General features: G+C 38.2%; 1 protein-coding gene across 1 annotated transcript; it reads left to right on the plus strand.

Annotated features, from left to right (window-relative positions):
• Positions 1–552: 552 nt before the first annotated feature.
• On the plus strand, positions 553–21483 carry LUZP4 (leucine zipper protein 4). The gene is given in 3 exon segments (XM_055565320.1): positions 553–571; positions 11805–11863; positions 21082–21483. Coding segments are annotated over 3 exon segments (480 nt in total).
• The last annotated feature ends 400 nt before the right edge of the window (positions 21484–21883 follow it).

Genomic DNA, 21883 nt, shown 5'->3' on the forward strand with positions numbered 1-21883 from the left:
ATCCAGGGAAGCCCAAGAGGAGGATTAACACCAGCATTTCTTTGAGCCTGTTGAGAGGCTTCATCCTGCCACCATGTTCGGAACTGTAAAAATTCTGAAGTGGTTAAGCAAGTTCTAGCAATCATTTCCCAATCATACGGAATGAGTAGTTCAGACTGAGCCAACCCCGGAATAAGACTTGTGGTATAAGGAGATGTAGTTCCATATTGCATGCATGCCTGTTTAATCTCCTTAATAATTTTAAAAGAGACAGGAATATGTTCAAATTGTACTTTGCTTTGTGGAAGTTGAGCATTAGATGGCATCTCAGTCATGGTAACAGGCAAAACCAAAACATGGAGGTTGCCTTCCCACCTCGTTGTTCATACAGCTTGCTGAAAAGATGAAAGAGCAGGTGCAGACATCTTTGGTATTGTGACCACAGCTCTAAATACCCCATCATCCCATGGTGTATTGGGATCTAGTGGAGGGGGTTTCTGAACTATAGGGGGCTCTGGCCAAGGAGCCAAAGGCTATGAACTATAGGGGGCTCTGGCCAAGGAGCCAAAGGCTATGAGACTGGTGATAAAGGGTAAGTTTCAGGATGTTGTCCAGTACCATAGTTAACATGGGATTTAGGACTCAAAAATCGAGCCTCTCTTTCACCTTCCAAAGGATTATATTTCCCTTTATCCAGATTTTCATAAATATGAGGGGGCTGGACAGGTGACTACTGAGATGCAGGAGGAGCAGGAATATCAGATTCTGAATCAGAAGAGTCAGATCATTCAGATTGTAAAGGAGCCAAAGTAGTATAAATAAGGTTACAAAGAGACCACACACTAATAGTAATGGGTTCCCCAGATTGATAGGCTCTATGCAAACAATGCATCACTTCTTTCCACTCATTAAACGTGAAGTCCCTTTTTCTGGGTCCAACCAGTAACCGTGCTTATGAATTGCCTGAGATAATTCCCGAAAATTCTCTGCCACTTTCACTCCAGAGCTACACAGCAAGGTTTTTAGAAGCACAATATAGTCAGCATGCTTAGAAGGAGATTGCCCCATTGTATCCCTGATTGACAGATTCATGGGGGTGTACTCACTAAGTACTTTCACTGTCCTCCGATCTCTCGGCTGGAATTCCCCGTGTCTTCTGGCACTGCCAAAAAACCTCAAAAGCTACTTGCTCCCTCAGGTCCCTGTTCAGGTGCCAAATGTCGGGACCAGCTCAACAACGAACTGACCCAAGGGAGCGGTGCCATGGAAGAATAAGGAAAAATAAGACTCAGAAATAAAGTGGGGATAAGGGAGCTGATGCCATTCACAGGCAAAAAGCCCAGATCCTAATCCTTACATGCTTTTTATTGTTAACATCTACTTCCTTGTACTTCCTTGTGCTCTAGAGATATCTGTTCTTCACAATCTCAGGTTGGGGATAAAGATATACAATGCACAGTCCTCAATGCCAAATCTTCAGGCCTTTCATGACTTTGTTTAGCCCTTCGACTAGTGATGCCCTTTCTCAGTAACTCTCTCAAGGCTCTGGTTATGGAAACAGTCACTAATGGTTTTCCATCAGTCACATCAGTACTTCAACATCTTGTTTTCAAGATGTCTTTCCACGATGCACTTTTTACTGCCCCAAGCCCTTTGCCTGGGGGTGATGAGAAAGTCATTCTTATTTTTCAAAGAAGCCTTGTTAATTATAGTACAGGCCTATGCATAGCATATTTCCTACAACTTGACTTTCAAAACACTCCATGTTTGTGAGAGTTGTGTTCTAATACCAGTTCTGACATTACTTAACCTTGGGTATATCATTTCCCCTCTCTGGGCCTCAATTTTTTGCATTTACAAAATGAGGGATTGGTACTTTCCTACTTAATGTTTCCATTCTAGATTTGGTGTGATTCTAGGCTTCTTTCTACGTTTATATTTTAGCTAGTGGTATATTTTAGTCTTATTTCATGAAAGCTGATTTAGGAGGCCATTTAAATTAAATGAATGTGTGAATGATTATTTTCAAGGCAAAAATATGCCAGTGACATCCCTTTCGTCTTTTAGACAGAGTTTCATTTACCTGTGTTACAGACTGTAGGGACAGATTTCTGCTGACTGCTGTGTAGCTTGTTTTTCTGCATTCTACTTTGGGGTCCTTATAGCTTCCCTTGCACAAGTGATCCTCTTGTACAACTGATGTGAAATTCAATTTTAGGATAAATATAACAAATATGGAAAAATACCAAAGAGAAAATTGAATCTTCTATTAGTTAAATGAATTTTATATAGCAACTGTGGGTGTAGTCATTAAACTTGAACCCATATTATGGGGATGTTTTAAAGAGAAGACAGTACTATCACTTACGAGTCTAAATTAGGTGAAAGCAGTGATCATTTTAAAGAAAAATTAAATGTCAACACTAGAATAAAATCTTTTTTAGTCTAGAGCAGTGAACAACCTTAGAGTATGGCTAAATAAGTGAGAAAATAATCTATTTTCTGACTCAAAGAATCTCCTTATTGTAGATTTAGATGGATACCAGAGCATATTTCTACCTTCTCTCTTCTAGAACAATTATTGTGAATCATAATATCTTTTTTCTTTTTTTTTTAATTTTATTTTATTTTTAAATTTTACATAATTGTATTAGTTTTGCCAAATATCAAAATGAATCCGCCACAGGTATACATGTGTTCCCCATCCTGAACCCTCCTCCCTCCTCCCTCCCCATACCATCCCTCTGGGTTGTCCCAGTGCACCAGCCCAAGCATCCAATATCGTGTATCAAACCTGGACTGGCAACTTGTTTCATACATGATATTTTACATGTTTCAATGCCATTCTCCCAATAATATGAATGAACAAACATCAGAGAAAGAGTAGTGAATAGCGATAGTATTACAGACAGCAAAATGTGGTACATTTCATACAAGATGAGATTTTCATAAAAATGTCATTCCCAAATAGGTTTTATAGAGATTGTCAAAGTTCACGTTCAATAAATTGGTATAAGTTTCATATCTGCTACCTGGCCAACTTATACCGATTTATTGAATGTGAACTTTGACAATCTCTATAAAACCTATTTGGGAATGACATTTTTATGAAAATCTCATCTTGTATGAAATGTACCACATTTTGCTGTCTGTAATACTATCGCTATTCACTACTCTTTCTCTGATGTTTGTTCATTTATATTATTAGGGAGTTATATTATATTTGGATTGAGTCAAACTGAGATGGGAAAATGCTTCCATCCAATAGTATATTCATTCAAAAGGAAAAGATTTGAAAAGTCCTATGGGATTAATGTGGCACTGTCAGGATGACACTGAAACTGAAGTCTTTATAATGTTATGTGTAAGTTGAACTAATAGAGAAGGATTTGATTTTAGGGAAAGAGGACTCTAGGCATTTGTTTAGCATTTTATATATTCCACTCATGAGTTTAAAAGGATTGTATGACTTGCAGGGTAGTTTGATTCAAAGTTCAAATGGCTTAAGTTCTTTTGGGCAAATAAAGCCACAGACAGGATTTAAAGCCATGCTATAGTTTTCCTGTATAGTACTGTGGTTCAGAACAAGCCTGATAACAGTTGCATAACAAATCTTAGACTGACTGAATCAAGGGGACAGGGCAAAATGGGTGCCTGATTATTGGGTTAAAGGTTGCTATTGCACTAATTGAATGCTAAATTTGACTTTGTGCAATTAATTACAAATAGATTTGAAAGGAAAATGTTATTTTAGTAGGAATACCACATTCAAATGAATGGTCACTAGCCTCGGTGCTGCTGTTTTAATTCTCCAGATAGCTGAGCTTTTGTAGGAGGAAGTGTAGTATAGTGGCAAGGATCTTGGCCTTAGAAGCTGTCCCAGGTTGTTAACATATTAATTTTCTGCCCTCAAGTAAGTCATATAATCTTCTTGAGCCTGTTTTCTTCTTCTTTTTTGTTTGCTATGCTGCCCATAGCCTGTGGGATTTTAGTTCTCCAACCAGGGATTGAATCCAGGCCCTAAGCAGTGAAAGCATGGAGTCCTAACCACTGGACCACTAGCAAACCTCTGTTTTCTTCTTTAAAAATGAGGGTAATCTCTATTGACCTCTAAGGGTGAAGGGATGGTACCTAGCATATATCAGACACTTAATAAATGTTTGTTCATGTGTTATCCTATTTACTGAGAGTCTCATATGTGCCAAGTACTGTGCCAAGAGCTTTTATGTGGAAATACTCTGTAAACTTTAAAGTATTATTCAATTTAAAGGTGTTATTTATTTATTTTACATTAAAAAATTTTTAGCTGTGCTGCATAGATTGCTAGATCTCAGTTCCCCAACTAGGGATGAACCCAGAACATGGCAGTGAAAGCCCAGAATCCTAAGCACTAGGCCACCAGGGAACTCTCTTAAAGGTGTTATTATTAATCCACATGGTTTACCCATTCAGCCATCTGTGTCATGAAACATTAAATAAATATTTCTCAACTATAGGTCTACGTGAGCCTTGAGAAATTGTCTCTTTTTTTCTAATCCTTATGTGATTCTAAGATAGAACTTGACATAACTTTGGTCACTCTGAGGACAGGAAAAGTTTAAAGTCCCTGCAAGTTGTGTTTGAGTGCCACAAGGCAGAGCACACCTTAATGTGAAAGCACTTACTTCATTGTAAAAGATACCGGCTCTTCATTTTCTCCTCTCCAGAAGTTTTGCTTTTCTATATGGGAAGTCACCCATTTCATTGGGTCCCTGTAGACTGCATACTGGTTGTTTCAAAGCTGATGAGGGAGAAGGGTTGAAGATTCAAACAATCTTCTGTGGTGTCCTGTAAGATGTTCTGATAATGCACTCCCTTTTACAGTTGACCCTTGAACAATATGGGTTTGAACTTTGCCAGTCTATTTTGTTGACTGGAAAAAGAAAGCACAACTTAAAAGTTGAGAATTATATTTAATTTGTCAGACTTTCTGAGGACTTAAGTCCTGAAGACAGCCTCTCAGATAGCTCTGTGGGACTGCTCCAAAGAGGTAAGGGAGGAGCCTGGATATATAGAAAAACCAGGTAGTCAGAACTTCAAAAGATAACTGTTAGTCTAAGAGAACTGCACATCGCAAGTTAATGAACTTAGTGCTTTTCTATGTGTACATGTGTGCTCTGTTACTTCAGTTGTGTCTGACTCTGTGTGACCCCATGGACTGTAGCCTGCCAGGCTCCTCTGTCCATGGGATTCTCCAGTCAAGAGTACTGGAGTGGGTTGCCATTCCTTTCTTCAGGGGATCTTCCCAACCCAGGGATCAAAATCGTGTGTCTCTGCATTGGCAGGCTGGTTCTTTACTAGCGCCACCTGGGAAGCCCATTTCTCTGTGTGTAAAGATGCAAGAGTCAGGATTCATTGAAATAATTTCTTTGATATGGACCTTAACTAACTAGGCCAGAATCCTGTGCTTTTTCTATGCTGGATTCCCTCAGGGTATATGGGTGGGGACTACATTAGCTGATGGCTTGGTGACAGCACCATCCTTTGTTTACTGATATAGCTAGCAACATTCTTTGTTCACACCTTATACCCAGATTTGTTTTAATAGTAAATACTATGGCAGAAAGTGAAGAGGAACTAAAAAGCCTCTTGATGAAAGTGAAAGAGGAGAGTGAAAAAGTTGGCTTAAAACTCAACATTCAGAAAACGAAGATCATGGCATCCGGTCCCATCACTTCATGGGAAATAGATGGGGAAACAGTGGAAACAGTGTCAGACTTTATTTTTTGGGGCTCCAAAATCACTATAGATGGTGACTGCAGCCATGAAATTAAAAGACGCTTACTCCTTGGAAGGAAAGTTATGACCAACCTAGATAGCATATTGAAAAGCAGAGACATCACTTTGCCAACAAAGGTTTATCTAGTCAAGGCTATGGTTTTTCCTGTGGTCATGTATGGATGTGAGAGTTGGACTGTGAAGAAGGCTGAGCACCAAAGAATTGATGCTTTTGAACTGTGGTGTTGGAGAAGACTCTTGAGAGTCCCATGGACTGCAAGGAGATCCAACCAGTCCATTCTGAAGGAGATCAGCCCTGGGATTTCTTTGGAAGGAATGATGCTAAAGCTGAAACTCCAATACTTTGGCCACCTCATGCGAAGAGTTGACTCACTGGAAAAGACTCTCATGCTGGGAGGGATTGGGGGCAGGAGGAGAAGGGGATGACAGAGGATGAGATGGCTGGATGGCATCACTGACTTGATGGACATGAGTCTGGGTGAACTCTGGGAGTTGGTGATGGACAGGGAGGCTTGGTGTGCTGCAATTCATGGGGTCGCAAAGAGTCGGACATGACTGAGTGACTGAACTGAACTGAACTAAGCTATAGTCTACACCATCTCTGGTTGATTGAATCCATAGGTCCACAACTGCAGATAGAAAGGAACCATGGATACTGAGGAATCATGTACAGGGAGGGGTGGCTATAAGTTATATGCAGATTTTCAACTGCAGGGAGGGTCAGCACTCCAACCCTTATGTTTTTAAGGGGTCAACTGCACTGTAATGAGGAAAAAAGTATACAAAAATTTGTACAGATTTTAAATGTAAATTACAGGAGAAACAACAGAGGAAAAATTAAGAAAAGGGAATACAAAAAAATAAAAGTAAGAAAATTAACGATTATGTCTGCAGGAGATGTCACAGCCAATGGCTGCTGAGAGGCATAAAGAACAAACACTTAAAACAGGATTGTCAAGAAATGATACTCGATTATTGGGCTTTACCTTGATTTTTACTTTTGGAGATGTGAATCATTTCAAAGAAATTTAGAATCAGATTTTTGGAGACCTGAAGCAGGACTAATACTAAGCAAAATGATAGTTCAGTTCGGTTCGGTTCAATCGCTCAGTCGTGTTAGACTCTTTGCGACCCCGTGAATCACAGCACGCCAGGCCTCCCTGTCCATCACCAACTCCCGGAGTTCTCCCAAACTCATGTCCATTGAGTCGGTGATGCCATCCAGCCATCTCATCCTCTGTTGTTCCCTTCTCATCCTGCCCCTATCCCTCCCAGCATCAGAGTCTTTTCCAATGAGTCAACTCTTTGCATGAGGGGGCCAAAGTATTGGAGTTTCAGCTTTAGCATCAGTCCTTCCAATGAAAGATAGACACCCAGGACTGATCTCCTTTAGGATGGACTGGGTGGATCTCCTTGAAGTCCAAGGGACTCTCAAGAGTCTTCTTCAACACCACAGTTCAAAAGCATCAATTCTTTGGTGCTCAGCTTCCTTCACAGTCCAACTCTCACATCCATACATGACCACTGGAAAGACCATAGCCTTGACTAGATGGACCTTTGTTGGCAAAGTAATGTCTCTGCTTTTCAATATGCTATCTAGGTTGGTCATAACTTTCCTTCCAAGGAGTAAGCGTCTTTTAATTTCATGGCTTCAGTCACCATCTGCAGTGATTTTGGAGCCCCCCAAAATAAAGTCTGACAGTGTTTCCACTGTTTCCCATCTATTTCCCATGAAATAATGGGACCAGATGCCATGATTTTAGTTTTCTGAATGTTGAGCTTTAAGCTAACTTTTTCACTCCTCTTTCACTTTCATCTAGAGGCTCTTTAGTTCCTCTCCACTTTCTGCTATAAGGGTGGTGTCATCTGCATATCTGAGGTTATTGATATTTCTCCTGGCAATCTTGATTCCAGCTTGTGTTTCTTCCAGTCCAGCATTTCTCATGATGTACTCTGCATAGAAGTTAAATAAGCAGGGTGACAATATACAGCCATGACGTACGACTTTTCCTATTTGGAACCAGTCTATTGTTCCATGTCCAGTTCTAACTGTTGCTTCCTGACCTGCATATAGGTTTCTCAATAGGCAGGTCAGGTGGTCTGGTATTCCCATCTCTTTCAGAATTTTCCACAGTTTATTGTGTTCCACACAGTCAAAGGCTTTGGGATAGTCAATAAAGCCGAAGTAGATGTTTTTCTGGAATTCTCTTGCTTTTTTGATGATCCAGTGGATGTTGGCAATTTGATCTCTGGTTCCTCTGCTTTTTCTAAAACCAGCTTGAACATTTGGAAGCTCACAGTTCACGTATTGCTGAAGCCTGACTTGGAGAATTTTGAGCATTACTTTACTAGCGTGTGAGATAAGTGCAATTGTGTGGTAGTTTGAGCATTCTTTGATTGCCTTTCTTTGGGATTGGAATGAAAACTGACCTTTTCCAGTCCTGTGGCCACCGCTGAGTTTTCCAAATTGCTGACATATTGAGTACAGCACTTTCAAAGCATCATCTTTCAGGATTTGAAATAGCAAAACTGGAATTCCATCACCTCCACTAGCTTTGTTTGTTCGTAGCGATGCTTCCTAAGGCCCACTTGTTCACATTCCAGGATGTCTGGCTCTAGGTCAGTGATCATACCATCGTGATTATCTGGGTCGTGAAGATCTTTTTTGTACAGTTCTTCTGTGTATTCTTGCCACCTCTTCTTAATATCTTCTGCTTCTGTTAGGTCCATACCAGTTTTGTCCTTTATCGAGCCCATCTTTGCATGAAATATTCCCTTGGTATCTCTAATTTTCTTGAAGAGATCTCTAGTCTTTCCAAATCTGTTGTTTTCCTCTATTTCTTTGCATTGATTGCTGAGGAAGGCTTTCTTATCTCTCCTTGCTATTCTTTAGAAATCTGCATTCAGATGCTTATATCTTTCCTTTTCTCCTTTGCTTTTCACTTCTCTTCTTTTCACAGCTATTTGTAAGGCCTCCTCAGACAGCCATTTTGCTTTTTTGCATTTCTTTTCCATGGGGATGGTCTTGATCCCTGTCTCCTGTACAATGTCACAAGCCTCCATCCATAGTGCATCAGGCACTCTGTCTATCAGATCTAGTCCCTTAAATCTATTTCTCACTTCCACTGTATAATCATAAGGGATTTGATTTAGGTCATACCTGAATGGTCTAGTGGTTTTCCCTACTTTCTTCAATTTACGTCTGAATTTGGCAATAAGGAGTTCATGATCTGAGCCACAGTCAGCTCCCAGTATTGTTTTTGCTGACTATATAGAGCTTCACCATCTTTGGTTGCAAAGAATATAATCAATCTGATTTCGGTGTTGACCATCTGGTGACATCCATGTGTAGAGTCTTCTTTTGTGTTGTTGGAAGAGAGTGTTTGTTATGACCAGTGCAGTCTCTTGGCAAAACTCTATTAGCCTTTGACCTGCTTAATTCCATACTCCAAGGCCAAATTTGCCTGTTACTCCAGGTGTTTCTTGACTTCCTACTTTTGCATTCCAGTCCCCTATAATGAAAAGGACATCTCTTTTGGGTGTCAGTTCTAAAAGGTCTTGTAGGTCTTCATAGAACCGTTCAACTTCAGCTCCTTCAGTGTTACTGGTTGGGGCATAGGCTTGGGTTACCATGATATTGAACGGTTTGCCTTAGAAACGAAAAGAGATCATTCTGTTGTTTTTGATATTGCATCCAAGTACTGCATTTTGGACTCTTTTTTGTCCATGATGACTACTCCATTTCGTCTAAGAGATTCTTGCCCACAGTAGTAGATATAATGGTCGTCTGAGTTAAATTCACCCCTTTCAGTCCATTTTAGTTCACTGATACCTAGAATGTCAGCGTTCACTCTTGCCATCTCCTGTTTGACCACTTCCAATTTGCCTTGATTCATGGACCTAACATTCCAGATTCCTATGCAATATTGCTCTTTACAGCATCAGACCTTACTTCTCTCACCAGTCATATCCACAACTGTGTATTGTTTTTGCTTTGGCTCCATGTCTTCATTCTTTTTGGGGTTATTTCTCCACTGATCTCCTGTAGCATATTGGGCACCTACCGCCACGGGGATTTCCCCTTTCAGTGTTTAATCTTTGGTATCCAACTGTTTCCTGTATCCAACCTTCTCAGCTCCCCCTCTTTCTGCTAGTTTCTCTGTTGCTTTTTAGTCGTTAAGTCGAGTCTGACTCTTTTAGACCTCATGGACTCTTGCCTACCAGGGATTTCCCAGGCAAGATTACTGGAGTGGGTTGCCATTTCCTTCTCCAGGGGATCTTCCCTATCCAGGCTTCAAACCTGAGTCTCCTGCATTTGCAGGCAGTTTCTTTACCACCGAGGCCCTGGGAAACCCTAGTTTCTCTAGGTCCTTCCAAAAGCCTATCTTGTACTTATTTCTGAGGATACCTTGACCTAAGTAAACTTTCATCTACTGATAGAACATCCAACGTTTAGAGCTTTCCATCTCAGATTGTTAGGAGAGATATTTTAGAGTAGGTTATACCTGTCTCTCATCCTTCAAATAACGCCATGTAAATGCTCTTCACACGAGTGCATAAAACATGCCTGACTGATCTTGACGAGGCAACAGTGAGTGGTGGCATGAAGTGAGATCTTAATTCCTTGCCCAGGAATTGAACCTGGGTAGCCTGGATGAAAATCAGGAATCCTAGCCACCAGACCAGCAAGGGCTAGGGGCTAGAAGTTATTTTCCCCTGGCTCTCTCCAGTGAAAAATGCATTTCTCACAGAAGTGAAAATTGTAAATGCAGGTACGAAGTTTGTTATTAGAGACATAGCACAACAACAAGTGGGAGAGCACACAGAGAAGCAGTTTGTTTAATTAAGATTAAAGCAAGGGAGAGATGCATACCTGGGGAGAAAGAGTGTAGGTATCCCCTTAGTGAGGAGGAGCACACTGAAGAGGTGGTTAACTCACTTTCATGGGGCAGTTCTTCTCGTCTTTGTCTTCTTTCTGGCCAATTGTCCTGCTTTGCCTCCCTCGCTAATTTGTTTCAGGATCTTTTCCCTAGGTGTGTACACACCTTTCAGCCAAGATGGGTCTTGATATAAAGCCATCTGGGAGAAGCAAGGCTCATTAGGGTCTGGTATCATCCCCTGACTTTTGACCCCCCAAGGACCTTTCTATACATGTGCAATTTTCCCTCAACCCAAGGAAGAAAAATATATGGCCTCTTGATCCTTTACTCACAGTTTAGCCCTTCTCTGTTTCTACCATGCCTATTGCTTTAAGGTATCCACAGGAGACAAAGTCTGGCTAACTTACCCTGTATCTTGTTACTTACATTTTGGATGGCAAATGGGAGGCTGATTGTAAATGCCTAACCTGGAGCCCGCCTATCTCCTGTCTCAGGAAATGCAAACAGAAGGCTAGTGGTAAGTGTCCAGCCTGAAGCCCACTTTTTTCCTGCCACAAGATATGTAAGCAGGTGTCCAGTTGTAAATGCTTAGCCTGTAGCCCATTTGTCTTCTACGTCATGACTGCAAAGTAAAGTTTGAATGCCTTCTACTACTCCACTAACCTTGGTTCCTGACTTTGGTATCTCGTATCAGTGTCCATTGTCCTTGTTTTCTCTCTTACTTTTCAAGAAAATAAATACAACTAATTATTTAGCTCCTAACTATAGTCTTATATAAGTGTCATCTTACATATAGGGATGATGCTATTGCTGTATGTTTCTCTGAAACTAAAATAACTTAGTAAAATCATTTATTTAAATGATTTCCTCCTTAACCTACTTTATGCTGAGAGTATTTTTTTTTCTTGCACAAATGAAGTTACTATAAATCTATTTAACAGGAACTTTTCTCTTTTCCAGGAAACAAATCCTAAAATATCTGCATTCTTTGATCTTTGTTATGGTTTTACAAGTGCATTATTATTATACTGTTATTTTTCAGGGCTACCATTTTAAAAAAATATTCTGAAATATAATGAGGTAAGAATATAGATTATGCTCTTGAGACACATTGTTGTAATTCAGCTTTTTCAACTGTCTTTACTTTTTCTGTATTTTCTAATACAGATGACATTATAATCCTTAGAAAGATAGGAGATACAAGTACTGAAGAAGAAAAGAATAGGGCACAGAAAGAGGGAAAAAAGTAGCTCAAGAGAGCAATCAAATGCTCATGAGCATCACCAGCAGAGAGGTAAATTATACAAAAAAGTCATACATGGTAAAAAGAGTCTGAAATATTTCTGAGTAACTGGATAAGCAAATTCACAAACTTTGAGTGTGTTTTAAAATTGCATTATGTTGCTAGTGGTATAACTTCATGCCAGGACAAAGAAAAAAATATTATATTAATTACTTCCTTAAGGGAGAGCAGGATAAGAATGAGAAATGTTTTGTACTTGTTCACAAGCCTGTCTGGATGGTCCAACTTTACTTTAAGGAGGCAATACAGGAGGGTTAAGAGCATAGTTAACAACCTGAACCTCATGGTATCTACATTTTGGAAAAATAAATGCTGTAGGCAAAGAGAGCACAGAACAAAGAGCCTTTTGTATCTATAATTACATTGATCAGTGCAATGTAAACATTTTAATATGAACCTGTTAGGCATTGCCACAGTAGAGAAGTCTTTGCAACCATTAAGGATCTCCATAGTCTAGTGCACAGGTTGGAACCATATTGACATTGTGCATACTCTGAGCCCCTTCCAGCTGCCTACCCAGCTTCATTATAGTTCTTGTTTAAATCCTTCAGTGGCTTAGCAGGTTCTGACAAAAGGAGGGATGGTGGTTATTATAGGGGCAAAGCTACTAAGAGTGGTGGGAGTGCAACAATCTCATGTTTCCACCTAAATATAAAATAGATCTGTGTGAGCCTTTTGGAGATCTATATTCTTTGATCATTCCTTAAGCTGTCTTTACACCCAAATCAAAGCAATGATTGAGGCAAATATTCACAGGATTAATACAAAACGGACAGCTTCATTCCATCTCTTTTTTTCTATTTGAATATCCTTTAAAATCCTCATTTATTGATTTTTGGCTGTTCTGGGTCTTTGTTGCTGTGCTTGAGCTTTCTCTGAAGTTAAGTGAAATCACTCAGTCGTGTCCAACTCTTTGCGATCCCATGGACTGCAGCCTACCAGGCTCCTCCATCCATGGTATTTTCCAGGCAAGAGTACTGGAGTGGGCTGCCATTTCCTTCTCCAGGGCGTCTTCCCACCCCAGGGATCAAACCCTGGTCTCCTGCACTGCAGGAAGATCCTTTACCAACTGAGCTATCAGGGAAGTCTGGAGAAGAGTATGGAGATTCCTTAAAAAACTAGGAATAAAACTACCATATGACACAGCAATCCCTCTACTAGGCATGTTCCCTGAGCAACTATTAATTAAATGTCTAGTCTAGGCACTCTACAAGGTATCAGAATAGCCCTGCTTCAAACATTATATGTGGTGGTAGGAAAGAAAGATAAGAAAGAAATTTAATGCCAGGCAGTTAGCAGTAAATGTTCTAATAGAGTATAAGTTATATATTGTGGGGATGCAACAATCCATTCTAATTAGGCGGACTTGTGAAAGTTTGATGGAGGAGATGACATTTATTCTATAAGGTGAGAAGGATTTTGATAAAGTTTGGAAAGAAGGACATGAGCTTATAGTCTGAAATGCATAAATTAACTAAGAATATTGTAAAATAGTATTTTCACATTGAATACATCTATTTCTCATACTTTTGAGACTTTTGAGACTGTCATTATAGCAGGACTCACTGGAAGAAAAGTACTTTGCAATAAAGAACTATATTAAAATTTAAGCATAATTATTCCATTAATAAACTGAGTAACAATTATAGTTTTCCATCATACTTTGAAATTCCAATAAGCCAGTTTTTTATTTCACAAGATTTAATCATAATATTGGTAAAACACAATTGTATTTATTCAGCACAATTCTTTTTGATAATTTCTGTTGTTTATAAGGAAAGTTTCTGTTGTTTTTGTTTGTTTCTGTTATTTTCTAAAGGTAGAAATCTGTGCTATCCAGTTTGATGAAATTATAATTTTTATATAAACGTTTGTAAAAAGACTACAAGTTCCTTTGGAAAGGTAATTGGGGGCATATGGGTCTTTAGGAGATAGATCTCTATCCTTTCTGCTGACCCACTGTGCTCCCAATACTAGTCACTTAGAAAAGAAAAGCAGTACATGTGCATTCCACCCAATCTCCTTATTTATGTTTTATAGTAGAAAATCTGGAGAGTGACTATGACTTTATGCTTTAGCAAAACAGCAGATTAATCATATTTTTAATTTTACTGAAGTTTTATTGAATATTATTCTTTATGCCAATACCTTCTCTGCCTTTTAACAATTGTTTTCAGGTTCTGGTAGTTATACTAAAAAGTCACAATGTCAGATCTAGGGCTTTTTCTTGCCTGGCAGTATTTGCTAGTGAAAAGCTTTATTTCTTAGCATGGTCTATATGACTTTGTCCACCTGTATTTTTGTGGTATCATAGAAATTTGTCAAAGGTTTCATTATTTCCATTTAACTGATTCACTTCATTGCCTTTTTTATTTAAAAAAGTGAAAAGGTAGGAAGACTGAGTTGTTGCCAGGTCAATTTACTAACAGTATTAAGCCTACCTTCTGTTTTCTTTATAGCTACCTATCCTTCACTTGCCTTTCTTGCTAGAATTAACTGTTAGTTTATATGGAAGAGAGAGTTTATTAAAAGCTATTTTTTAACTGAAGTATAGTTGATTTACAATACTGTTAGATGGTAGTTTCTTTTTAATGATCCTGAACAGATGGAGAATGAATAGTATGATTTTGAACACTATCCTATGGTTCTAAGGATTTGTGCAACAAAAGATTATTAACTATTCCGTCTCTCAGCTATATAGTCACAGAAACTGTTGGTTTTTTTTTTAGCTAAAACATAGATCCAGAAAATGATAGGTAGAGCATTAACTTGCAATATATTCAAATCCACAAAACAACTGATTTCCCATATTTAAAACATTTTATTAAAGTTTTATATGCATAATATTCTTTATGCCAGTGACATGAGACCTTAGAGATTTCTACATATTAGTTCCAAAAACTTGATAGTCTTTAAAAGTAGGAGCAGTAGAATTAAAAAAATAGGGGTTACCCATAGAAATGGCCTTGATGAAATATCATTATGATATTTTTATTTTAAATTAATTTATTTGTTTTAATTGGAGGCTAATTACATTACAATATTGTGGTGGTTTTTGCCATACATCGACACAAATCAGCCATGGGTGCACATGTGTCTCCCCCATCCTGAACCCTCCTCCCACCTCCATCCCCACCCCAACCCTCTGGGTTGTCCCAGAGCACTGGCTTTGAGGGCCCCGTTTCATGCATCAAACTTTCCCTGGGCATCTATTTTACATATGGTAATATGCATATTTCAATGCTATTCTCTCAAATAATCCCACCCTCAGCTTCTCTCACATAGTTCAAAAGTCTGTTCTTTACATCTGTGTCTCTTTTGCTGTCTTGCATATAGGGTCATCATTACCATCTTTCGAAATTCCGCATATATACATTAATATACTGCATTGGTGTTTCTTTCTCTGATTTACTTCACTCTGTATAATAGGCTCCAGTTTCATCCACCTCATTAGAATTGACTCAAATATGTTAATTTTTTTTTTTATAGCTGAGTAATATACCATTGTGTCTATGTACCACAGCTTATGTATCCATTTGTCTGCCAGTGGACATTCAGGTTGTTTCCATGTCCTGGCTATTGAAAACAGTGCTGCAATGAACATTGGGGTACATGTATCTCTTTCAATTCTGGTTTCCTTGATGTTTATACCCAGAAGTGGGATTGCTGGGTTGCATGGCAGCGCTATTTCCAGTTTTTTAAGGAATCTCCACACTGTTCTCCATAGTGGCTGTACTAGTTTGCATTCCCACCAACAGTGTAAGACGGTTCCTTTTTCTCCGCACCCTATCCAGCATTTATTGTTTGTAGACTTTTTGATGGCAGCCATTTTGACTGGTGTGAGATAGTACCTCACTGTGGTTTTGATTTGATTTTCTCTGATATAAGTGATGTTGAACATCTTCATGTGTTTGTTAGCTATCTGTATGTCTTCTTTGAAGAAATGTCTGTTTAGTTCTTTGGCCCACTTTTTGATTGGGTTTTTACTTTTCTGGTATTGAGCTGTATGAGTTGCTTGTATATTTGGGGGATGAATTCTTTGTCAGTTGCTTCATTTGCTATTATTTTCTCCCATTCTGAAGGCTGCCTTTTCACCTTGCTTATAGTTTCCTTCATTGTGCAAAAGCTTTTAAGTTTAATTAAGTCCCATTTGTTTATTTTTGTTTTTATTTCCATTACTCTGGGAGATGGGTCATATAGGATCTTGCTATGATTTATGTCAGAGAGTGTTCTGCCTATGTTTTCTTCTAAGAGTTTTATAGTTTCTCATCTTACATTTAGATTCTTAATCCATTTTGAGTTTATTTTTGTGTATGGTGTTAGAAAGTGTTTTAGTTTCACTGTTTTACAGGTGGTTTTCCAGTTTTCCCAGCTCCACTTGTTAAAGATATTCTCTTTTCTCCATTGTATATTTTTGCCTCCTTTGTCAAAGATAAGGCGTCCATAAGTGCAAGGATTTATTCTGGGTTTTCTATTTTGTTCCACTGATCTATGTTTCTGTCTTTGTGCCAGTACCATACTATCTTGATGACTGTAGCTTTGTAGTATAGTCTGAAGTCAGGCAGGTTGATTCTGCCAGTTCCATTCTTCTTTCTCAAAATTGTTTAATCTATTAGAGATTCTTTGTGTTTCCATACAAATTGTGAAATTATTTGTTCTAGTTCTGTGAAAAATATTTTTGGTAGCTTGATAAAGATTGTGTTAAATCTATAGACTGCTTTGGGTAGTATACTCGTTTTCACTATATTGATTGTTCCAATCTAAGAACATGTTATATTTCTCCATCTATTTGTGTCATCTTTAATTTCTTTCATCAGTCTTTTATAGTTTTCTATATATAGGCCTTTTGTTTCTTTAGGTAAATTTATTCTCAAGTATTTTATTTTTTCATTGCAGTGGTGAATGGAATTGTTTCCTTAATTTCTCTTTCTGTTTTCTCATTGTTAGTGTATAGGAATGCAAGGGATTTCTGTGTGTTAATTTTATATCCTGCAACTTTATTATATTCATTGATTAACTCTAGTAACTTTCTGGTGGAGTCTTTAGGGTTTTCTATGTAGAGGATCATATCATCTTCAAACAGTGAGAGTTTTACTTCTTCTTTTCCAATTTGGATTCCTTTTATTTCTTTTTCTTCTGTGATTGCTGTGGCTAGGACTTCCAAAACTATGCTGAATAGTAGTGGTGAGAGTGAGCACCCTTGTCTTATTCCTGATTTTAGAGGAAATGCTTTAAATTTTTTGCCATTGAGGCTAATGTTTGCTGGGGATTCATTGTATATGGCTTTTATTGTGTTGAGGTAAGTTCCTTCTATACCTGCTTTCTGGAGAGTTGTGTTTTTTTTTTTTTTTTTTTTTTTTAATCATAATTGGGTACTGAATTTTGTCAAAGACTTTTCTCTGCATCTGTTGAGATAGTCATATGGTTTTTAACCTTTCAGTTTGTTAATATGGTGTATCACATTGCTTGATTTGCAAATACTGAGGAATCCTTGCATCCCTGGGATAAAGCCCACTTGGTCATGATGTGTCTTTTTAATAATGTTGTTGGATTCTGTTTGCTAGAATTTTGTTGAGGAATTTTGCATCTATGTTCATCAGGGATATTAGCCTGTCGTTTTATTTTTTGTGGCATCTTTGTCTGGTTTTGGCAGTACGGTGATGGTGGCCTCATAGGATGAGTTTGAAAGTTTACCTTCCTCTGCAATTTTCTGGAAGAGTTTGAGTAGGATATTTATTAGCTCTTCTCTAAATTTGTGGTAGAATTCACCTGTGAAGCCATCTGGTCCTGGGCTTTTATTTGTTGGAAGATTTTTTTATTACAGTTTCAATTTCCCTGCTTGTGATGTGTCTTTTAAGATTTTCTATTTCTTCCTGGCTCAGTTTTGGAAAGTTATACTTTTCTAAGAATTTGTCCATTTCTTCCAAGTTGTCCCTTTTATTGGCATATAATTGCTCATAGTATGCTGTTATGGTCTTTTGTATTTCTCTGTTCTCTGCTGTGATTTCTCCATTTTCATTTCTAATTTTATTGATTTCTGATTTTATTGATTCTTCTCTCTTTTTTTCTTGATGAGTCTGGCTAATGGTTTGTCTATTTTATTTATCTTCTCAAAGAACCAGCCTTTAGTTTTGTTGATTTTTGCTATAGTCTCCTTTATTTCTTTTTTCACTTATTTCTGCTCTGATTTTTATGATTTCTTTCGTTCTACTAACTTTGGGGTTCTTCTTTTCTTCTTTTTCTAGTTGCTTTAGGTGTAAAGTTAGGTTGTCTATTTGATGATTCTCTTGTTTCTCGAGGTAGGCTTGTATTGCTATGAATCTCCCTCTTAGCACTGCTTTCCCCCAATCTCATAGGTTTTGCATTGTCATGTTTTCATTTTCATTTGTTTCTATGCATATTTTGATTTCCTTTTTGATTTCTTCCATGATCTGTTGGTTATTTAGAAGTGTGTTGTTTAGCCTCCGTATGTTTGTATTTTTAATAGATTTTTTTCTGTATTTGACATCTAACCTTATCATATTGTGATCAGAGAGATGCTTGAGAGGATTTCAATTTTTTAAAAATTTACCAAGGCTAGATTAATGGCTGAGGATGTGATCTATCCTAGAGGATGCCCCATGTGCACTTGAGAAAAAGGTGAAATCAAATCCATTGTTTTAGGGTGAAATGCCCTATAGATATCAATTAGGTCTAAGTGATACATTGTTTCACTTAAAGCTTGTGTTTCCTTGCTAACTTTCTGTTTGGTTGATCTGTCCACAGGTGTGAGTGGGTTATTAAAGTCCCCCACTATTATTGTGTTACAGTTAATTTCCCCTTTCATACTTGTTAGCATTTGCCTTACATATTGAGGTGCTCCTATGTTGTGTGCATATATATTTATAATTGTTATATCTTCTTCTTGGATTGATCCTTTGATCATTACATAGTGTCCTTCTTTGTCTCTTATCACAGTCTTTATTTCAAAGTCTATTTTGTCTGATATGAGTATTGCTTCTCTTGCTTTCTTTTGGTCTCTATTCATATGTAATATCTTTTTCCAGCCCTTCACTTCCAGTATGTATGTGTACCTAGGTTTGAGGTGGGTTTCTTGTAGACAGCATATATAGGGGTCTTGTTTTTGTATCCATTCAGCCAGTCTTTGTCTTTTGGTGGGAGTATTTAACCCATTTACATTTAAGGTAATTATTGATAAGCATGATCCCATTATCATTTATTTGTTGTTTTGGGTTCATTTTTATAAACCTTGTCTGTGTTCCCTGTCTAGAGATGATCCTTTAGCATTTGTTGAAGAGCTGGTTTGGTGGTGCTGAATTCTCTGTTGTCTATAAAGCTTTTGATTTCTTCTTCATTATCTGAATGAGATCCTTGCTGGGTAAAGTAATCTTGGTTGTAAGTTTTTCTCTTTCATCACTTTATGTCCTGCCATTCCCTTCTGGCCTGAAGAGTTTCTATTGAAACATTAGCTGTTATCCTTATGGGTTTCCTCTTGTGTGTTATTTATTGTTTTCCCTTGGTGCCTTTAAGATTTGCTCTTTTTGTTTTATCTTGCTAGTTTGATTAATATGTGTCTTGGGGTGTTTTGCCTTGGGTTTATCCTGTTTTGGACTCTCTGGATTTCTTGGACTTGGGTGGCTATTTCCTTCCCCATTTTAGGGAAGTTTTTATTATTATCTCCTCAAGTATTTGTTCACGGCTTTTTTTTTTTTTTTTTTTTTTTTTTTTGTCTTCTTCTTCTGGTATTCCTATAATTTGAATGTTGGGGCATTTAACATTGTCCCAAAGGTCTCTGAGGTTGCCCTAATTTCTTTTAATTCTTTCTCCTTTTTTATTCTCTGCTTCATTTATTTCCACCATTCTATCTTCCACCACACTTAACCTCTCTTATTCCTCAGTTATTCTACTTCTGGTTCCCTCCAGAGTGCTTTTCATCTCAGTTATTGCATTGTTCATTATTGGTTGACTCTTCTTTATTTCTTCTAGGTCCTTGTTAAATATTTCTTGCATTTTCTCAATCCCAGTGTCTAGTCTATTTATCTGTAACTCCATTTTGTTTTCAAGATTTTGGATCATCTTTACTATCATTATTCTGGATTCTTTCCCTGGTAGACTCACTGTCTCCTCCTCTTTTGTTTGATTTGGTGGGTTTTTATCATGTTCCTTCACCAGCTGAATATTTCTCTGCCTTTTTATTTATTTTAGATTGCTGTGTTTGGGGTGCCCTTTCTGCAGGCTGGAACTTCGAGGTTCCTCTTAATTGTGGAGTCTATTCCTTGTGTGTGGGGTTTTACTAGTCGCTTGTCAAGGTTTCCTGGTTGGGGGAGTGTGCATCTGTGTTCTGGTTGGTGGAGTTGGATCTCTTCTTTCTGGAGTGCAGTGAAGTATCTGGTAGTGAGTTTTGGGGCGTCTATGGGTTTGGCATGGCTTTGAGCAGGCCTTCTTTTAATGTTCAGGATTATGTTCCTGTTTTGCTGGAGAATTGGCGTGGTATGTCTTGCACTGGAACTTGTTGGCTCCTGGGTGGAGCTTGATTTCAGTGTAGGTATGGAGACCTTTGGGTGAACTCTAATCTATTAAAGTTCCCTGGAGTCAGAAGTTCTCTGATGTTCTAAAGTTTTGGAGTTAAGCCTCCTGCCTCTAGCTTTTGGTCCTTCTCTTAAAGTAGCCTCAAGTCTTCTCCATCCATACAGCACAGAAGATAAAACCCCTAGGTTAATGGTGAAACAATTCTCCACAGTCCTGAACACCCAGAGAGATTCACAGAATTATGTATAGAAGAGAAGAACGAGGAAGGTGATAGTGGTGACCTGGAGGAGGAAAGGGAGAGTCAAAACGGGAGACAGCAATCAAGCCAGTAATCAAATCCCTCTTTTTGAAGAGATTGGGCTGCCTCTGTGTGTGCCTGGTGTCCTCTGCCAGCATTCAGAAGCTCTTTTGTGGAAGTTACTCAACATTAAAATGATCTTTGGATGAATTTGTGGGGGGGAAAGTGGTGTCCCCATCCTATTCCTCCTCCATCTTGGGACATCCCCCAAAATATCATTATGATATTTTATGATATCATATGATAATGAGCTCATTATCATAATGAGTGGAGTATATGTTTCATTCATTTTTCAAAATTGTGGTTCTTTGCAGGACAAGTGCAATAACAAGTCTAAGGCCCAAGCAGAGATGAATCAGAGCCAATTAGAGGGTTACCAACATCGATCGGAAGGATTTCAACAACAATCAGAAGAAAATTGACACTATTCAGAGAGATCTGGAGGGCAAGCAAAGAGATCTCGTGGTCAAGAAGAGAGATCTCATGGCTGTACAGAAAGATCTCATAGCCAATCAGGGAGATATCATGATCAAAGAGAGAGGCCTTGTGGCCAAGTAGAGAGATCTCATTATTATACAGAAAGATCTTATGGCCAGTCAGAGAGAATCTCATTACCACTCCGAGAGATTCCATGAGATTCCATGTTCATGCAAAGAGATCTCATGACCATGCAAAGGGATCTAAAGTCCTATCAAAGATATCTTATGGCCAAATAGGGAGATTTCATGGTCAATCAGAGCAACCTCATGACCAATCAGGGAGATATCAAAGATACTCACCAGTAGAAACTGAGTCTGAATTTGACAGGTAAAACATAATGAATACTTGACTATTAATGCATCGAATGATGTAAAAAAGTAAAGGGATGTTTTGTATATGTATATTTTAGTGGCTTAATATGTATTTTTGAAACCGACATTGAATTGGGACAAAGATATTAATACAATAGAGGTGATATACGCATGGCATCAATATTCTTTCAACTTGCTGATACCCTCTAGCTATCATCCAGTTTCCCAATTACCCTAATTAAGTTGTTCTGTGTAGGTCAGCTTTCCTGGAAAAGCCCCAGTGTACTCAGTCTTTCCTACTGAGCCTTCCCCACAATAAAAATAT

The sequence above is a fragment of the Bubalus kerabau genome, chromosome X (assembly GCF_029407905.1).
Source record: "Bubalus kerabau isolate K-KA32 ecotype Philippines breed swamp buffalo chromosome X, PCC_UOA_SB_1v2, whole genome shotgun sequence".
In the NCBI taxonomy this organism is placed as follows: Eukaryota; Metazoa; Chordata; class Mammalia; order Artiodactyla; family Bovidae; genus Bubalus; species Bubalus kerabau.